The sequence below is a fragment of the Eleginops maclovinus genome, chromosome 16 (assembly GCF_036324505.1).
Source record: "Eleginops maclovinus isolate JMC-PN-2008 ecotype Puerto Natales chromosome 16, JC_Emac_rtc_rv5, whole genome shotgun sequence".
NCBI lineage: Eukaryota > Metazoa > Chordata > Actinopteri > Perciformes > Eleginopidae > Eleginops > Eleginops maclovinus.
In genome coordinates, this window is record NC_086364.1 from 16,354,272 (window position 1) to 16,373,435 (window position 19,164).

General features: G+C 39.5%; 1 protein-coding gene across 1 annotated transcript; it reads left to right on the forward strand.

Annotated features, from left to right (window-relative positions):
* Positions 1–1,246: 1,246 nt before the first annotated feature.
* cacng1b (calcium channel, voltage-dependent, gamma subunit 1b) lies at positions 1,247–12,212 on the forward strand. Its single transcript, XM_063904393.1, has 4 exons — positions 1,247–1,657; positions 7,331–7,405; positions 8,568–8,705; positions 9,079–12,212. The coding sequence occupies exons 1-4, from the start codon at positions 1,417–1,419 to the stop codon at positions 9,309–9,311; spliced, it is 687 nt and encodes a 228-aa protein (XP_063760463.1). The 5' UTR covers positions 1,247–1,416; the 3' UTR covers positions 9,312–12,212.
* The last annotated feature ends 6,952 nt before the right edge of the window (positions 12,213–19,164 follow it).

A 19,164-nucleotide genomic window follows, 5' to 3' on the forward strand; every position in this document is an offset into this window, starting at 1 on the left:
TCTCGTTTTTTATAGGCTTGTGATTGAGGTGATTGTCTCTGATGATCAATTTTCTGGTTCAGTTAGCTACTAATGGTGTTTACAGAAAGCCCTTTTCTCTCTCATAATAAATACATTTTGTGAAAAGTGTTAGGGATCAGGATGGGAGTGTTGTTATTGTGCAAATATGTTTTATTCACACACACTGATAAGACAGAAAACAAGACAGAAAAGACTTTCCCTTTGTATCTTACCTTGGCTCAAACGTCTTTCCAGTTGTAGTATAAAAAATCCAGATCTGTGTGAGTGTTGTCAGCGTTGAAAATGGGCCAGAGTCCTTCCTAAAATGGGGCACATGGTTTATAAAAAGCCTACCCATTTACTCAAGTATTTCATAGGGAAAAGGTTGATATTTCCTTTGAGATGAATCAAGATTTAGGGAATTAAAAGTCCTTTACAATTAAAAAAAGCACAGAATCAAACATTTGTGTGCAACATACAGCTTGTCATAGCCACTTGTATGATTCAAATGCAAGTTGATGTACATTCAGGAACATTAAGAAGACCAATTTTATTAAATTAAATGTATAAAGTTATCTCTCTACTGTGCTGAAGAGCTTATTACACCTTTGTAATGTAAACATCATCTCTTAAAGGTCCTTTGCAGAAGCTATTTCTCTGTTTTTCTGAATCTGGATCAGCTGCATCAGGTGGGACCCTTGTCTCTAGCCTTAAGTGCTGATTGGCTGAGTAAGTAGATCAGCTCATCCAGACGACTTCTAATATAGTAGACCAGCTCCCCACCACCCCACCCCTTGTTAACTCCCCTGGCACACAGTGCATGAGACAATTCAGCTGAATGGGACAATATAAAAGAGACAGAAAATGTTTTAGATAAATTATTCATAATCTGAGTATTTGGCTTGGCGATTAAATATAAAAGAGTGCTGTCAATACTTGCTGAAAGTTTAGATTAAATGTTGGAGTTAGACGACTGGAACATTCTCAATAAACTGTGCTTGAACTTTCAACTTGTCCGACCTTGACCTGACCCTTGTGGACAGAACTGCTTCGATAAATAGGTGTGATAGGTGTAAGCGCTTCCCTGTACATCATTTTGTAGCTAAATGGCCTCAACTCAGCAAAGACAACTTGGGAGGGAGAGGAAGCAGAGAGAGGAAGAAACTAGGGCAATGTTAACTGGCCCCTTTTTACCAAACATCAGGCGCAAAGCAGAGAAAGAGAAAGAAAGAGCGGTGGACAGGAGAGAAGCGAGGAGAGGACTTCAAGAGTGAAGCTGTAGACAAGACGGGGAAACCTCTGGAGTCAACACCCGTTGTCTAGTCAAACAACACAACCTTGACTCTCCACTACCCGTGTCAGACACACGTGCAAACGCGTGCATGTGCACACACTTTGAACACATTTCGAGCAATCATGTTTGAGGAGCAGGCGACCAAGGTTAAGATCACTTCTGTGGTGATTTTGGTGGGCATGGCGACGATGCTGGCGGCGGTGGTGACTGACCACTGGGCCGTGCTCAGCCCCGGGGTGGAGAAGCTCAACGCCACCTGCGAGGCGGCCCACTTTGGCCTCTGGAGGCTCTGCAAGAAGATCATCTTCATCGTGGAGGAGGACCCTCAGGGCAAAGGCTGCGGTCCCATCAGCTTACCTGGAGGTACTAAGCGATACGTTCTTATTTAAACTGACTGTTTTTGTGCTTACTGTTAAGCTTCCTGTCAGGGAGACAAAACATGTCTTTCTGTCTGCTAGCTGTCAAATACCAACTTATATTTGAGTTCAAATTAAGCCTGAATATTTTTCAGTACTGTATTTGGATTTCAGCTATAGCATTGATACCATAAAGTAATTTTTCCATTAAATATCGGGACATCAAATGCAAATATTGCTGTCATGTCTATGAGTTATGCTCAATGGAAATAAGGAAGGAAAAGAATTCAACCTTTTCTTCCACTCGGTGTTTAAGTCCAAACACACCAATGTTTTATGGTTTGACGGCTCTCTCTCTCTCTCTCTCTCTCTCTCACTCTCTCTCTCTCTCTCTCTCTCTCTCTCTCTCTCTCTCTCTCTCTCTCTCTCTCTCTCTCTCTCTCTCTCTCTCTCTCTCTCTCTCACTGAAACCATTATTATCTTCCACAGAGGAATCTCTGAACAGACTGCCAATTTATAACAGTCGAGCGGTTCAAGTCAAGTGTTTAATGGAAGAGCATCGCTGCTGCACTTCTAAGCTAACAGGACAAAAACATGAATCTGTTCTGTCTGGTCTGATGGACTCTCAATCGAAAATAAGGCATGAAAGCAATTTTTAGACCCAGGAAGTGTTATGATATTTTTCAGCATACTCTTCATTGACTAAAATCAATGGATGCTATATAACTCCTACATCTCTTGCTCAGTCTGGCTTGCAGTGTCACAGCAGATCTGAGGGTAATACAGGAGAGGCTTTAAAGTAATGTAACTTATTAAAGCAGGATTTTCTGATGCCACTAATAAACCTTGGTTTGTCAATGTTTAAATGCACCAATTTGAAAGAACTTGCTTTATTACAAGCTATGAAAAAAGGAAAAGCTATAACGTTTGCTGCTTGCTGCAGGTCAACTTTAGAAGTCATTTCCTCTCCTTTCATATATATATACTGTATTGCGTAGATTATGTGTTTTAATTTAAAAAATCAAAAGCATTCGATATTAAAATGTATGCTTCACCAAAAAAGCCTTGAAGCTTATATTAAGAGTCATGTTTGAACAGAGCGAGCCCTGGGACAAACAGCGTCTCGCTTGGCTCTGGCTGTGTGCGCATGCCTTGCAGCCTAACAGAGAGATTTCAGTCTGACTCTATCATTGACTTAGCCTCCAGCTCCAGCTCCTCAGGGTCAGTACAGGCCTTAATGAAGTGTGGCTTCACACTCCAGCTCATGAGTTAGTGTACACCTGGAAGACTCAAGATGAAGGGGATTGGGAAAGAAAACAGATGTCTGCATGGTTGAATCGAGTAGTATTCATAGAAGGAGGGGGCTTTCCAGTGAGAGGAGGTGATACTGTGCAGGCAACAGAAAGAGAGGGCAGGTAGACAATAGTTGTGATAGCTCCCTGTTATATAAATGTGACACATTAAGGGCGTCCAGGACAACTTTTTAGTGTAAAATAGAGATTTCCATCTGTGAAGACCACATCGGGAGATTTCTTCACCTGTGCTATGAATGAGAGGCACATTTTATCTGACAGACTCTGCCCTCACATAAGAACAGTTTGTTATAACCCTCACAACCTGAAAGACAAAAACAGGATCATAATACGTGTTCAGAATCGACTTCTGCTATGCTCTGGTATGACACAAGAAAAGACATCAGACAAATTAAACCTGTTGGCGGCTCTCCTGTCAGAGAAAGAAATAACTGGTGTATTTACATAGACCTATTTGGTTACAGTCCCAAAAGCACATTGATGTTTCTAAACTTGGCTTATGTGGGAGATTTGGTGTGTGACTATGCAGCCTTTGGATCCCACACTGGGCACAAGATTTTCGGTTATACAAGCCAATCTGTACTGATTTGTGGTCTAGGTGAAATCAGATATAGGCCTGTAAGTGCGGGGGTGTGTCCCTTTTCACTCTGTGCTGTCTTTTAATGTTAAGTGAAAAAGGACATTGGGTGAGATGCTGATGATTCTCACCAGGCAAAGCTTATTTCGCTTCTCCAGTGGCTAAGAAAAGGCCTCTACAGGTTTCTTCTCAACAAGTGTTTTTATCTTCTGGCACCTTGCTGGTCAATCTGGTTAATGTAGTTTGACAGCAAAGAGAATTACAGCCACTTTCTAGCTTAAGCCGTTCTGTTTCAGGAATAGCAGCATGGCTGAGCATTGAAGGCTTGACTTGAATTTGACGCGTATAATAGTGTTTCACATTGGATAAATTCACATCTGTTTTTTTTGAGAGTGAGGTGTTTTCACTTAACAAGCAAAACAGCCTTTAAACAACATCATGAATACATCATGATGAGAGCTGCAACATGAACTGAATTCTACTTTTGCCAGTCTTTCTATATCTCAGTAATCCATTTAAAATACAATTGGAAAGTTCTTAACAAATATCTATGTAATTTAGGTTGATGACGTAACTCGTAAGGACTCCAACATACTTTACTTTCACATTTCAAATGCGGGAAGACACGCAACAAATATTTAATGGATCAGTATCCCATTACCAGCAGACAATTATGCTTTTCTGTGAAATGTTTAACGTTACGAGGTTTGCTCAGCACCTGAAGCATCAAATGTTGCTTAGATAATTATCTTCGTGTTGGTTTTTTCTCTAGCATGAAAGGCCAAAGGGAACAGTAATAGCTTTTGATGGGCCTAAGTTACTGGCTACCGAGGAAAATGGAGTGGCTGACAACATCAAACCAGCGTTACCTATCCGCTTCTGAATTTAATTTGCGTTGATGGTCAAGTGTTTAGCACATAAAAAAAAACCCTAAATTGATCAAGAGTGCACCATAATAGATTACGACTTCGATGAACAGTATGCCCAAGCAAGCAGCAGTGATTGTGAAACAACACATATTAGCATTTTCCCAAACAGAGGGGGAGTCGGTCTTCCAGGGGCGCATACACAAACACTTTTCATACAGTCACAATTGAACTGCTTCTATGAAAAGGTTGCTTGACAACGCCGGCAAAGCAGTGAACCAAAATGAGTTTTGAGATGAGCTTCCCACAAATGACGCATGACAGCTCAAGTGTTGTAAAAGTCAAACAAACCCTTTAATATTACATCACGCAGCTCGAAAGGGAAATGAGGAGCAATAATGGTGCTTTTCCAACACATACGTGTGCAAAGAAAAGGAGAGGTTTTAGATCTAAATAGGATGATAGATTTTTCTTTCCTAGATTAAATTGCAGCCCCAAAAATGTCCTTCTCCCTTTCTTTGACACAACGTTGGTGCCCCAATTCTTACCCTCAAATCACCAATGCCACCTTGAACAACCCTTTTCACTTTCTAAACAGTAATCCAGTAATCTTCCTCTCCAGCTTCGGATTCAGAGCCCAAAATGTGTAGGTGTTGCATTGCTTTGGCATTCAGAAAACGAGAGTAAGGTTCAAAATGTGAATGAATCATTCCGCAGTATGTCAATTTCAAAGAGAAACCCTTACATAATGAGATGTAGTTTTTGTTGAAAAACATAACTTTAATGTTATTGTTGTCAGCCTGACACAATAAGAGTCACGCTGCATTTAAACACATACTCATACATGGATATTCGCAAGGGCCGTGGAAACTCTCCTGTGATGCTGTGTCCCAGTTATCAGACCTCCTAGAGGAATAGCCATTCAAATATCCCCACCACCCATCCTATTCACATTGACCCAGAATTAGTGGGTCATTCTGGGTGGCTGCAAAAAGAACAGGCCCTCCCCATTGCCTAAACATCTTCTGTAATACTGCTGCAAGAGATATAGAAGTTATTTTTTATGACCAATATGATTTCTCATTTTGGTAAAACATGGATAAAATCCCATAAATACTAAGCTGATTTTGAATTTAAGACCAGTTGAGGTATAAGAGGGACAGACGTTTAATGAGGTGGAGATGGAGGCATGGAGAGGAAGGGAAGGCTAAAGGAGAATCTGCATATCAAGCAGAGGAAGGTGGCAGCAGTGTTTAGTGGAAAGAGGCAAAGTTAAAATGACAGGCGGTACTTCGTTCTAATCGCTCTCCCCTACTGGAACTAAATCTTCTCATTAGCCTGACTGCAAGGTCAATGATACGTACCCAGATGTTGTCCTCCTCCTCAGTGAACTTCTGCGGTATCAGTAAACTTCACTGGTATAACATGTCATAAAGACAGAACCTGGCAACAAAAGTTTTTGCATACTGAAGAAGTGAATAAAAAAAGTCATTATCTTAATTGAATTAATTACACTTGTAGAATTGGTCTTCCTGTGCGATGTCTGTTTAACCAAGGTTAAGTACTCTTGTTCTTTTTCTTACTTTTTCTTACTGTCCTTGAAGATATATAGATAGCTACCATGCTAACCCATGCACACACACACACACACACACACACACACACACACACACACACACACACACACACACACACACACACACACACACACACACACACACACACACACACACACACACACACAAACACACACAGACTTTATACGTGTAAACAGATTGGACTGGCAAGAAGTGCAGCAGCCTGTTGCTAGGTTACCTCTTTAGTGATTCTTTGTCATCCTGAAAAACAAACAGCTCCTCACTCATGCACTCACATGTAGTATGTGCGTGCACACACACACACACACACACACACACACACACACACACACACACACACACACACACACACACACACACACACACACACACACACACACACACACACACACTCACATGCACACACACACACACAAACACACATATATGTTCAGACGCACAAACCTTTTCCATCTCTGTGAGGACTGAGAGAGCACCTGTCTGCTTTATGGGTTTAATTTCAGTGAAAAAGGACGGTGTATGGAGGAAAAGAGGGGACACTTACTTTGTCTTTACATCCTCCCTGCCCAGCCACCCCCTAGAGAGAGCAAACAGGATAGATGGATGTGGCTGCAACCACGATTCGATTTTTATGTGAGGCCATAGTAAAGATTGTGGTCAGGATGTAAGAGATGTGTGGATTCCTGAAATCAACATGTGAGACAGTGAAGGAATTGAATTTAAGATGATATTTTTGGAACTAAAATTGAAACGCTATTGAGTTGAATATGCATCGGATGAAACAGCTGAAGTTTAGATAGCAGGTAAAAAACACCTCCATTTTTCTTGCATTGTTGTCTGCAGTTGAAAAATAAGTAAATGACGTCCCATCTCTTTTCCGTAGCCCTCTTCTCTACCTCGTTGAAAAACGTCAAGAGGTCAAATAAAGATGTACTCTGGAACAGAAAACTGAGCTTGAAGAGAGTTGGACCTGCTCTTATTATGGCTGCCGCTTAAGTTCTCTGAGATTCAGGTTTTAGCTGCTAAGACTTTTTGCATCCACCTAGGCATCCAAGAGTCAATATGCTAAATTTGATGCACAAAAATAATTCTAAATCATTTTGGTACTTTAAAAATAATAAAGTTATGAACGGTTGGATAAATATATATATATTGGTCGCACAACATTAACATTTGTCATAGCTGTGTGTTTAATCAATGTATTTGTTGACTTAAATGGGGTCCATTGAGAGGTTTAGGATTGATTGGTATTTCAGACACAATATACAACCTGAGCCAACGGTCTTTTTTTTTAATCCCTCTTCTTTCTTTCCTCTTACTCTGCAGCACAAAACTGTTCCTACTTCAAACACTTTACCTCGGGGGAAGAAGCTGAAGTTTTTGAAGTGAAGACACAGAAAGGTGGGTGCATCCTCTCTGTCTCCCAGACTGCAACTTATAACAAATCTTTTTTCAAGGATCCTTGGTTTTTCTCTTATATAGAAAACATTTCAACACCAACTCCATAAAACGCACACTGACCTTCATATAAGATAAGATAGAAATATGTTGCAATACCCCCTGATTCAGATCTTCTCATCTTTAGAAAGATTGTTATTCACAAAGGCAATGTATTTCCAGGAAACCCTGAAAAAGACTCAACCCTTTTCAGCTTTTGAAGAACACACAGGGAAGCGTGGAGGACACAGATAGGTACTCATAAAGACAGGCAATTACAGATCATTGTCAAGTATATATAATCAATGAATACAGTGTTTCGTGTGGTACAGGGTCTACAGTCTTGTCAGAATTTCAACACTGATTAGCCTCTGGTTGGAGTTGAATTATTTAAACTTTTATTGTTGTCCATTTATTTTGTAAGGTATATAGAGTCTTTTATTGGCAACAGAAAGTAAACCACAAAGAATAAAATACAAGCAATCAAATTAGGGCATGATAGATGTAATGGGTTTATGGAACTGAACACGCCATGTAAAAGCTATCAAGCTTAGGGAATAACATGGACACGTGAAATACAAAAGGAGATACTCATGCATTCCCAAACAGACCAAGAAGTCCTCAAAGAGACAGGCGACCTGCACTGGAGAGAACAAGTGCATAGGGTTATTTTACACTTGATACTCGATTTGGGGTGCTGAAATGAACCTATCACAGTTGGAGTGTTAGATAGAAAGAAAGACTACATTATAAATATCAGCCAACAGACAGGATGGGAAGAGAGAGATGTTGTAACCACATTGTTATTATCCTGCAGCATGTTATCTGCAAATGGCGTTATTGCCAGTTTGGATAAATGACTGTTGTTTTTAAAAGGAGGCTAATTTAGAGGCAAATTATCTGTGTCATAACTCGCCTGAGTGCAACATTGAAAATTATTATGTAAACGAGACTGCAACCTCCCCTACTGCTCCTTCCCACTCTCCTCATTTTTAATAACTACAGCTTCTCTCTTTTCCCCAACTCTCACTTTCACTAACCTTATAACTGTTTTTCTTTCTGTATCTTCCCTCCCTATGGTCTGTTTCTTTTTAACTTATTTCTTCTTTTCTTTGTCTAACCTCAGAATACAATATATCAGCAGCAGCCATCGCCATCTTCAGCCTGTTCTTTATGATCCTGGGCACCATCTGTGTCATCTTCTCTTTCGGGAAGGGACGGGACTACCTGCTCCGGCCTGCTGGGATGTTCTTTGCCTTCGCAGGTGAGATGTGGAAGAGATAATGTGAATCACAGATCAGGCTCTGTCTGCTACTCTTGTCTCTTGTGTTACAGCTTGAAGTGAGATGCACAAGTGTCATCACACCTTCTTCTTTTTGTAATGAATATTCCTAATTGGAGCAAAGCATGTGAGCTAGTTCAGGCAGTCAGCTTGAATACCAATGATACATGTACCCGTGACAAGCCTTACCCTCTCATACCACCTACCAAACTCACTGGATGGGTGTTACCTCCCTTTTAAATCGCTTTATTCTTACAAACACAACAGACAATGTTTTCATTTAAATGTTGAACACAACTGCCATGACTATAAGTGTAATCCTTAATGACTATGTCTCTCTGTGTTGTCCCTGCAGGTCTTTGCATTATCATATCTGTTGAGGTAATGCGCCAGTCTGTCAAACGCATGATTGACAGTGATGAGACCATCTGGATTGAATACTACTACTCCTGGTCCTTCACCTGTGCCTGCGCCTCCTTCACTCTGCTCATCCTCAGCGGAGGCGCCCTGCTCCTCATCTCCATGCCCCACATGCCCCGTAACCCCTGGGAGACCTGCATGGACGCCGAGCCGGACATCTTAGATTAGCCACAGGTGATACAATGCCTGAAAGCCTGGGTAAAACAGACAACAAATACATTAACACCTTTAGCCCTTTAACTGCATATACTATCCCACAAATGTATCCTTAATGCAAGTTGTTTTCTTAAGCATAATTAGTTATTCCCACCTTCCTTGTCCATTGAGTTTAGTTTATGTTAGTAAAATACTATAACCAACTTGGAGAGACTTATGATAGCTAACCAGCCGTAACAAAAGGTTCACTTTATCTTTACAGGGTAAAGCAGTGATTACATGACTTGTTTGGAGACCTATTCCCTTTTCATGTGTTTAAGACCCGAGGAATGGTTGAGTAACATCTGAGACTAAAGAGTCCTCTGCCAAGCAGAACCAAGACCAAACTGATCTTTTTATACAAAGTCCATATGTGCTTATCAATTGTTTCGGGCTTTGGTTTTGTTATATTATGCCAAACAAACAATGCCATAGTGATAGACAATCAAAATGTAATGTTAATGATCAATCCGATCAGTCTTTTCTGTAGCTGTCTTTCAAATGGAAGTACAATTAAGTTCTGTTCAATACTGGACGATATTAATCTTAAAGAACACAGTATGACAACAAGCAGGCCAGACATGATTAAACCTCCATACCTTAATTATTCAATACAAAAGACCAGGCAAGTTTGAGACAGAAAGACTGGTTCGAAACTGGTGTGCTATTGAAAAGGAAACGCTTTGTTTTAAGTGCAGCAGTGGGTCATTGTAATGGGTTCTTCTCACTGCAACCTCTTGTTTTCTCAAAGGACTTTCTAAAAACAATCTATACCATTGATTGTCTATAGAGGAACACTTGCCAGATCTACAGCAGTGTTGATCAGTCATTTATTTCAGGTCAGTGTCCAGGACCTCTGGTGTCTTAAGTCCAGGACCTCCAATCCATTATCGTCTACAGCGTTTGCTAAACTGTAGGGTTATGCTTTAAATATTGATAACGGTTCTCTGCTTAAAAAAGATTACAAATATACAAAGGAAGTTTGGATAATAATTGACCATTTGATAAACATTACCCAATCCCAGCTAACACTAACTCATAATCAATAAGTAAGAAACTTGCCACCTAACTGTGGGTTGTGAGGCATATCCTTTTCATAAAATAAATCTTTAATGTTTGGGGGGGGGTTTTAATAACTTAAGTGTTTGTGGCAATTGTATTTTTCATTTGCAATTTTGTATTAAATTGTGTTACTTTTCTTCTGGGGCTTCATATGTGTGCTGCTTAAATATTTAATTCAAATTAAAACTGTTTATGAATATGAAATGATAATCTTTTCATTTAAGGGTTGCCTTTGATTTTAAAATGGTACCTTAAAGCATTAAGATTTGATCTAGTTGCATATAATAATGGACCTACATTTTCGTTTAGGTAAAGTGCCATGTATAAACATACCTTTTAATGGTGCTTACAATATTAAGCTATTAAAATAAAAACATGTAGTCGTAGCTAACTAGTTTGCTGTTATAGGCACAGGGATTTAGCTTAGGTTAGCTACGTGATTTCAAGAGGACTCATTAGTAACAGCTTAACTGCCATCAATGTAGTGTAAATTAAGTGGGTTGTTATTTTAATACTACAATTTATCTTAGCTAATAGTAATGTAATGTGTATTTAGAGGCATATTCCATACTTTCAAAACATTATCAAACAATAATTTTGCACCCCCTCTTCAGTAAAATTATTGCTGTAGATAACTACCTTCTTGCTGTCAGATGGAAAACTCCTTCAGGTGGACAGACTGTTTTCTGTTTAAAAAATGACCTTTCTTAATTATAATACAATCAATGCAGACACATAAATCTGACTGTATTCATTTTTATTTGGTTCTTTTTTGCCATAGATTTCAGACAAAGGTCTTTTATTGTTAGCACAACATCGATTCACGTCTGACATTTTGTATTGAGTCACTCAAGAGACCGTGGAGTCATTCAGCCGGTGTAGTTAAATAAAAGACTCCTTAATGACTTTGTTTCACAAGGAACACAACAAGAAATGATTACGTTCAGCTCTGAGTTCCTTTTAAGAGGAACATTTCTTCTGTCTGCAATCACAACGTTACTTTGTTAAAGGTTTGTATTTTAGATTTGTTTGACTGTTATAAAACCTTGACATAAACACTGCCATCACATTGAGCTGGACAGGAAGCAGCTGTTGTTGTTGTTGTTGTTGTTGACTGTCTATAATTTGAAATCACAAGCTAAAACAATGAGAGATATTTAATGCAATATATACAATAAATCTTTAGTAGTTTAACACAGAGTTGTCTTATTCTTGTACTTCATTCTAGATGTGCAAATATTCCAATTAAGTATAGTATGTCAATGGTAAGAAGGTACAAAGGTAAATAATTATGATGAATTATGAATTATTTTCCATATACGTTGATGGTCTCTATCAATGTGCATTCTGCCCATTCTCCTTTGACAGTCATGTAAATCCCATAAATGTGGAAATGATTTTAAAACATGAAATAAAGCAAGATAATCTTCCATATGTTTACATTCACATACTAACAGGTAGAGTCAATGGTTTAGCATTTATTCAGGAAATAAAAATGGGATTTTTAGTCTTTTCTTTACTGGGAATTCAAGCATCCTAGTGTCCCTTTTGTCCAGGATCCTCTACACCAGAAACTGTTGTTGAATTGAGAGTAAAACCTTTTGGAAATGCTTCAGAGACCTTACACAGTGCAGGTCATGCAGGTTCTTTTCAGGGGCGGATGTAATAGATGCACAAAACTCCCTAAATAATTCATGAGACCTTTAGCCTAGCAACGAGAGCAGAGCACACTCTTTTTACTCTCTGCCGCCTACATCGGTTTTGATATCTGGAACTCTCTTTTTGGTTTTATTTTATACTGTTTGCTCGAACGCCTGTTTCCATACTATGTTTTTAATACTATGTCGATTAAAACACATAAATGTGCTTCTGGAACAGACATGTGTTGTGTCATTTGTTGACCTGTACATACTCCAAGGATGGAGAATAGTTGGCAGATTACATGGAATTTGTGCATGTACCTGTTAATTCTTAAGTGGTTAAACATACTGTATATATTTATGATTTTAGCTTGAATAACAACTAATATGTGAAGTAAATGTGAGATATGCGATATTACTCTGGTTAGTCTGTTTCTCCTTTTCTTAAGTCCCATACAATCTATAACATCTGCTGAATAGGTGCTTCTAGAGAAGAAGAAATGCCACTGATTTGTCTCACTTTTGTGTGTCTTCATCGATGAAGAAAGTCGACTTATACAGCAGTCCTTTATTTCATTGAGTCACTGCTTTGAATATAATGCCTTGATTTCCAGCCCTGACCTCTGACTGAGATCTGTCAAAGCTGCTACTATTCTCCCCACACAGCAGGACAGCTCGAGCATTTTGCATTCAGCTGCATCCCGCAGAGAGTGCATGAGCTGGCCACAGAGTTTAAAATCTAGTTTTGAATTCTTTCAAGTCTGGTGGAAAAAGAAGAACATCTAATGATGGGCATGGAGTGATGAAATTAACAGATATCAGTGGTGGGTAGAGTACTGAAAATCTGTACTCAAGTAAAAGTACAATTACTTCCTTCAAAATATACTTGAGTAAAAGTAAATATTCCAATCGGAAAATCTACTCGAGTAAGAGTAAAAAAAGTACTTCATTATAAAGTTACTCAAATTACAAGTTACTTTTTTTGTATTGGAGTGCTTGGATCAGTGAAAAAGACATAACGTGTGAGAGTGAGTAAGTGAGAGAGAAAGAGATGCATTCTTAAAACATTTCTTCACAAGTTGCTTCATTCTGTGTATTGTTCATTAAACATCTACAAATATATGCCTATTAAAATCAACAAACACAAGACCGACAATAACACCATATAGGCCATCAAAGAAATGCTTAAAAATATACGCTAAAAATGTAATGTAATTTCAACTACCAATGAAACACAGGCTGTCAGAGAGAGAGAGAGAGAGAGAGAGAGAGAGAGAGAGAGAGAGAGAGAGAGAGAGAGAGAGAGAGAGAGAGAGAGAGAGAGAGAGAGAGAGAGAGAGAGAGAGAGAATGGGAAAGGGGGAGTGAGAGTTAATTACTGAGTAAACTTTTTGTTCAGTTTCATCAGTAGCTAGTTTTCAAAATTCTTGCCCCGTAGTCTTGCTGTTCTGCTTGTGAAAAACCGCCCTCCACAGCAGAACAGCCGTTCGGACGCTGCAGACGCAGAAAGTGCAGTGTTTATTTTTATGGACAGTTTCTTGAGAGCAGAAAATGAGAGAAGAAGGTCAATTTTTTCAGAAGAAAAGGACAGGTAGCCTTCCAATTCATTTGTTTTCTTGACCTTCATACTGGAAAAGAAGTCGTCATCCTCTTCTGGGTCTTCCTTAATTCCTGCCTCAGATTCAGAGTGTCGCCTGATGTAGTCCAGCCCTGTAGAAATGGACAAGGACATACAGTATGAGTATATATTATATTATATATTATATACTCATATACTTTCCCTGGCCATCTCTAAAATGTAACATCAATCCTTGTATTTAGTGTTTAACAAACCTTACCGAGCCTGAGGATGTTTTTCTGATTTGTCCACTTGTTTTTTAATTTTGGAAGCAGTATTGCCGCAGCGATGAGCTCGGGGTCCTTTTTTATTTCCTGAAAGCGCTTTTTCAGACCGTGGTACAGACAATGGAGGAGTGGGAGGCAGTCCTTCACTGATGACTCCATATTCACCAACTTCTCTTCCAGAAAGTAGATGATGGGTAGTAGCCAGCCCATGTAGGTGTTTGTCTCTGACTGGAGAATGTTCAGCGCTGCTGCCATAGGCTTCATAACAGCGACATACTCCTCGAGGAAGGACATCTCTAGAGGGCTGAACCTTACATTGAAGGAGAAGGGGACATTTAGTATTAATTAACAAGAATGAACAAAGAACTAAGTGAGTGAAAGAGTGTGTTAGTGAGTGAGGGAGGATGAGTTAGACAGGTGGATGACAGTGTTTGTGTGACTGAGAGAGAGTGTGTGTATCTGAATGAGAGTGTGAGTGAGTGCATGAGTGAGAGAGAGAGAAAGAGAGGGTGTATGTGTGTAAGAGAGAAAACATTCAGTGAATTAATCTTACATCTTGACTTTGAATTCTGAGCAGACATTCCTCAAGGCGTCTTCACCTTTTTCTTTGTAAACACGCTCTAACCTCTGAACAGCCAGGAACGTAGAATTCCAACGTGTGGGGATGGGCCTGATGAGTTGGAGATCACACTCTTGGTCGACGAATTCTGCTGCCTGGCTAGAACGGCCAACTTTGTTCCAGAGAGGAGAACATTTGGCGAATGTTGAACGGTACACCAGTTGAAAGTTTCCTTTTCCGCTCCTTCATACATGTCTGCAGTTGCTATCAGATTAAGCAAATAGCAAGCACATTTTTGGTGTGGTGGTAGCAGAACGTCTACTACTCATGTTGTGAAAGTCAACATCTTCAGAATCATCCTCATCATCTGTCTCGTCGTTATCCTCTGGCTCAGGGGAGTGCTCACCAAACACCCTAAAGGCCTTCAAAAAGTTAGATCCACTGTCTGTGGTTGTTTTAACTACTTTGTTCTGGATGTGGTACTCCCTATGAACATCATCGAGTGCAGACGCGAGGACGTCAAACGTGTGTGACCCTTGCAGGGGTCGACATGCAAGGGCAGCGGAACACCTCTGGAGGATGACCTCATCAATCCAATGGCAGGTGACACCAAGGAAGCTGCAGTGATGAGCTGTCCAGCAATCTGTTGTGGTGGCCACATAATCATTGCAGCTCAGTGCCTGCTTTAACTTGCTTTTCATGCCCTCACACGCCATATTAATTCTCCCCCTCAGAGTTTTCCTTGTCATCACTGAAGATCTAGGGCTTACACAATGAGTGTAATGAGTTCTTTGAAGGATGGAGACTCAACAAGGGAGAAAGGGAGCAACGCATCACAGATAAGGTTAACAATGAGTTTGTCCACATTTATCTGGGAAACTACCATCCTCGCAGGAAGTTTGGCCTGCACTGCATTCCCAGTATTTTGGGGTCTTGGATCTTGGGTCTTTGATCTTGACATGCACACTTTATAAAGATGTATTTTCCCTGGGTGCTTCCTCTATAATGGAAGCACAAGCAAAAAAACTACCATTAGGACACAGATAGGGTCATGCTGGTTGTATGCACACATATTTGGCATCCAGGATATCCACTTTTATTTTCATTAAACCCTGTTACAAGAACACTCAAAGCTGAGACAACCCGACAAGACTAGACTACATATAGATCTGATATCAGATCAACTGCAGAGAATTGCTTGATGTGATACAGGACAGGACATCTGCTTTAGTTATATCAGATAGCACTATAGGCTAAGATAACAGACGTGTTATACATTGGGCTGACTTAAACTCATGCTGCTCAAGTTTACAAAATTAAAAGATAATCTCCAAAAGTATTTCATTGCACAATTTTCGTTTTACTTAAAACATGTACCCCTGGTATGTGCAATATCATTCGTCCTGCTAAATATGAAGTTACATTATAGCATATTGATCATTTGGCGCCTAATTTTAAAATGACCTTGAAACAATCGCGCTAGCATCGACTGGTTTAAGTTGATAGCCTACAAGCCGAGAGGATAGTGTTATTTGCTAGGGTAGAACTAGCTGCTAGGTCTCCAGCTAACAAGTTTTTTGCAAGACCAGAACATGATAGCTAGAACAAGTTACCAACCATTACATTTGGTTCAGCAATCTACAATATTGCCTACAACATAATTGCTGCATTTATTCAGTTGCATTCTGTCGTCAACACTTCCTGAAGCATACATTCAACTAAAGTTATACTGTCAAGCAATAGCCTACTTCTGCTAGCTAGGCTTGTTCTGGGTCGAATGCAGCTAGGACTAGCTTGCGCTCGCCAGCCACTGATAGAAAACAATGCAACTTACCTCAACGTGTTTGCGGAGGTTAGATGATGAATTTTTGAAGGCCGATAACGTGGTCAGCTTAGGGCAGGGGTGCCCAAACTTTTTTTCACCGAGGGCCACATACAGAAAAATATACGGAGAGCTGGGCCACTTATAGAGGGGAATATTGCCTCCTAAGTTAAGTTATAAGTTAGCAAAACAAATCAAATGTAGGTGAATAATGCGCAATACTTTCAAATGGTTTAAGGAAAAAACTGCCTACATCCCGTGTGTCTTTAGGGTTTCATTAATTTTGTTGGCAGCTCATTCCTTAAAACAGAAGCCTCAGATTGCTTAAAATAAGAGTAAATATGAAGGTTCAATTTCAAGCTGTTATAGAAATAAGTTATTGGGCTTTTTTTTATCAACTAAGATTTTTTAGAAAATGTTTTAAATTTTAAAAGACTGAATTTATTTAAAAATTGGGCTCATTAATATATTTTAACATATATATTTGAAAAGTACAATATAAGACAAGCAAAAGTTTAATTTGTGTGCCATATTGCATTATACTTTTAGAATTTGCTGAGGGCCGATTCAAAATGCCCTCGGGCCGTAGTTTGGACACCCCTGGCTTAGGGTGACACAGTAAGCACTTCATTATGAAGTTTTCTCCCTTCCTTCGCATGGGAACGAAGAGTGTGGCCAGATGTGGCCAGGGGTTGACCACAGGAGTGGGAGCTGCTCCAGTTCTACCAGTTAACGAAGATATGCGTACTTTTATCAAACTACTCATTTTAATGAAAGCACAATGGAAAATGTATTCGAGTAAAGAGTATAATTCTAGTTCAAATATTTACTCGAGTAAGAGTAAAAGTGCAGACTTAAAAAAGGAACGTGGAAAGTACTCGTTACCCGAAAAAAGTACTTTTTTACTCATTTGTGTTACTTGTAAGGCGTTACTACCCACCACTGACAGATGTAAACATAAACTGTAAAAGGTTACAGATGGACACAAGCTGGCCATGAAACTGACTGACAGAAGAGCACAGAATCCTCTGATGTTCGGCCAGCCATGCAAGATTAAAGGGAAATGATCAAGACACTAAACTTTATAGACAAAGTGCTCATAGCGTACTGTCTTACCAAATTAAAGGACAGGCTATAATTGAAGCTACATTTGCCCTAAATGCTGCTATTTTCTCAGGATCCATCACAAAGCCCACATCTTAAATAATTGGGGTTAGTGAATTGCTTACTTTTGTTTATGTTTTGTCAACAGATGTTGGACAGATTTGACCCTGTTTGCTTTCCTTTAATATTCGTCATCAACATGTCAAACGATTGCTGTATGCTTCTATTCTGTCTATAATCTTTCATTTGAATCCTTAATTGTCTCTTTTTAACCATATTTCTTCTTTCCATGTCTGTCATCTTTGTTTTCTGATTGTCTTATCCATTGTTCTCATATTTTATTTCTTTGTGTCTCTTCATTGCAAGGCAGCAAATTGATCGTCTATGTCTCTTTCAGTATTCATCATTTCGTCATTCCTCTCCTCTGTTTCCTTTCCCTCTTTGATGCTTTCCTCGACAGGCAGGCCTTCTTTTTATCAGCTTTTCCTCTCCTTCTGTCTGTTACCTCTCCCCTTCCTCCCCCTCTCAATCTTTCTGCTCCAGTGCTCTCTCAAGCAGGGACTCTGCTGTCTAATGACTTGGATCGGTAGTGAGTGCTGAAAGGAGATAGACCTGTAATAAGGCAATCCAACCCAGTGTGAGAGTGCGATGGGCCACCAGACTTCTTTCCAGAAGCTGAATACTGTGATCCAGGCTTGGAGGTAGAGGAGCAGAGGAAAGATGGATGTCAAGATGATGTCTTCTTGGTTGAGAGTATTCGACTTATTCAGATAATCTTACTAGAAAGAAAAAGGAGAAGTGGAAATATTTTATCAAAGGTCATATTTCAACCAATTATCATTCTAAAAAAGGGGGAAATACTGAGATCATTTCATCCAAATCTTGTCTTGTGTGAAGGGGAATTTGGGAATATCAACTACATTGTCTGTTTTCTAAATCTAATCTAAACTTTACTGCCATTATCCGAAATTATCAGCTCAGGTTTATACTTTCCAAAAGGTCCACTCTTCCATTAATGGAACATGTATTTTCCGGGGGAGACCTGGCAACCAACCTTTACGAACACAGTACTCAAAAGGAAGACTGAACAAACACAATATGAAAATCCTCTGTGGAAAGTTTCTGTGTGTAGCTATTTTTATCAGATGGCAGAGTTAGGGGTTATGACTTGTTGTGCAAAGGCCTTTAGAGAGCAGAAGGTTTTGACTGGTGTCAAATATACACCATTTTAAGCACAAGAAAGCTAAAAGGTACACATACAAACTCATGCTCTGCTCCTGCTGCCATGGGCAACAAGAGTAGTCAAAACTCCCACTGTTTCTTTTGTGAATTATTAATCCAAGTCTGTTTTTCACAATCAATAGGGAGGAGAGGTGGAAGAAAAGGTCAGGCAATAATTGCCCAAAACACACAGACACACACGCACAGGAAATAATTGTTAAGAATGATGAGCATGGAGGCGTTAGTCAGACCCTGCCCTTGGGGAATAATAGATTTGAGCACTGCCATAATGTTTTCTTTTCCCATTATGTAAGAGAAGAGTAGAGACAGGAAGAGCAGAAATGAATAGTACTTACCCAGACTGACAAAGCAAGCAGTGGGTAATCACAGAGAAAAAAAACTGTGTGTCGGGAGTAAACAGCAATAGTTTGACAGTCATTTATTTGCTTCTTCTTGCCCAAGTTTCTCTGTCTTTGATTTTGTTCCTGTTTTCATTTACTTCCTCCTGGAGAAAATGAAGCAATGTGATGTAACAACTGGACAATAACAGGTACCTAATATGATTATGCTTATT

What these genes read in the sequence shown, in the direction of transcription:
- cacng1b (XM_063904393.1), top strand. Translation starts at nt 1,417, where the DNA reads ATGTTTGAGGAGCAGGCGACCAAGGTTAAGATCACTTCTGTGGTGATT. An exon ending in TCCCATCAGCTTACCTGGAG is followed by an intron (nt 1,658 to 7,330) that starts GTACTAAGCGAT and finishes CTTACTCTGCAG; the next exon opens with CACAAAACTGTTCCTACTTC. An exon ending in TGAAGTGAAGACACAGAAAG is followed by an intron (nt 7,406 to 8,567) that starts GTGGGTGCATCC and finishes GTCTAACCTCAG; the next exon opens with AATACAATATATCAGCAGCA.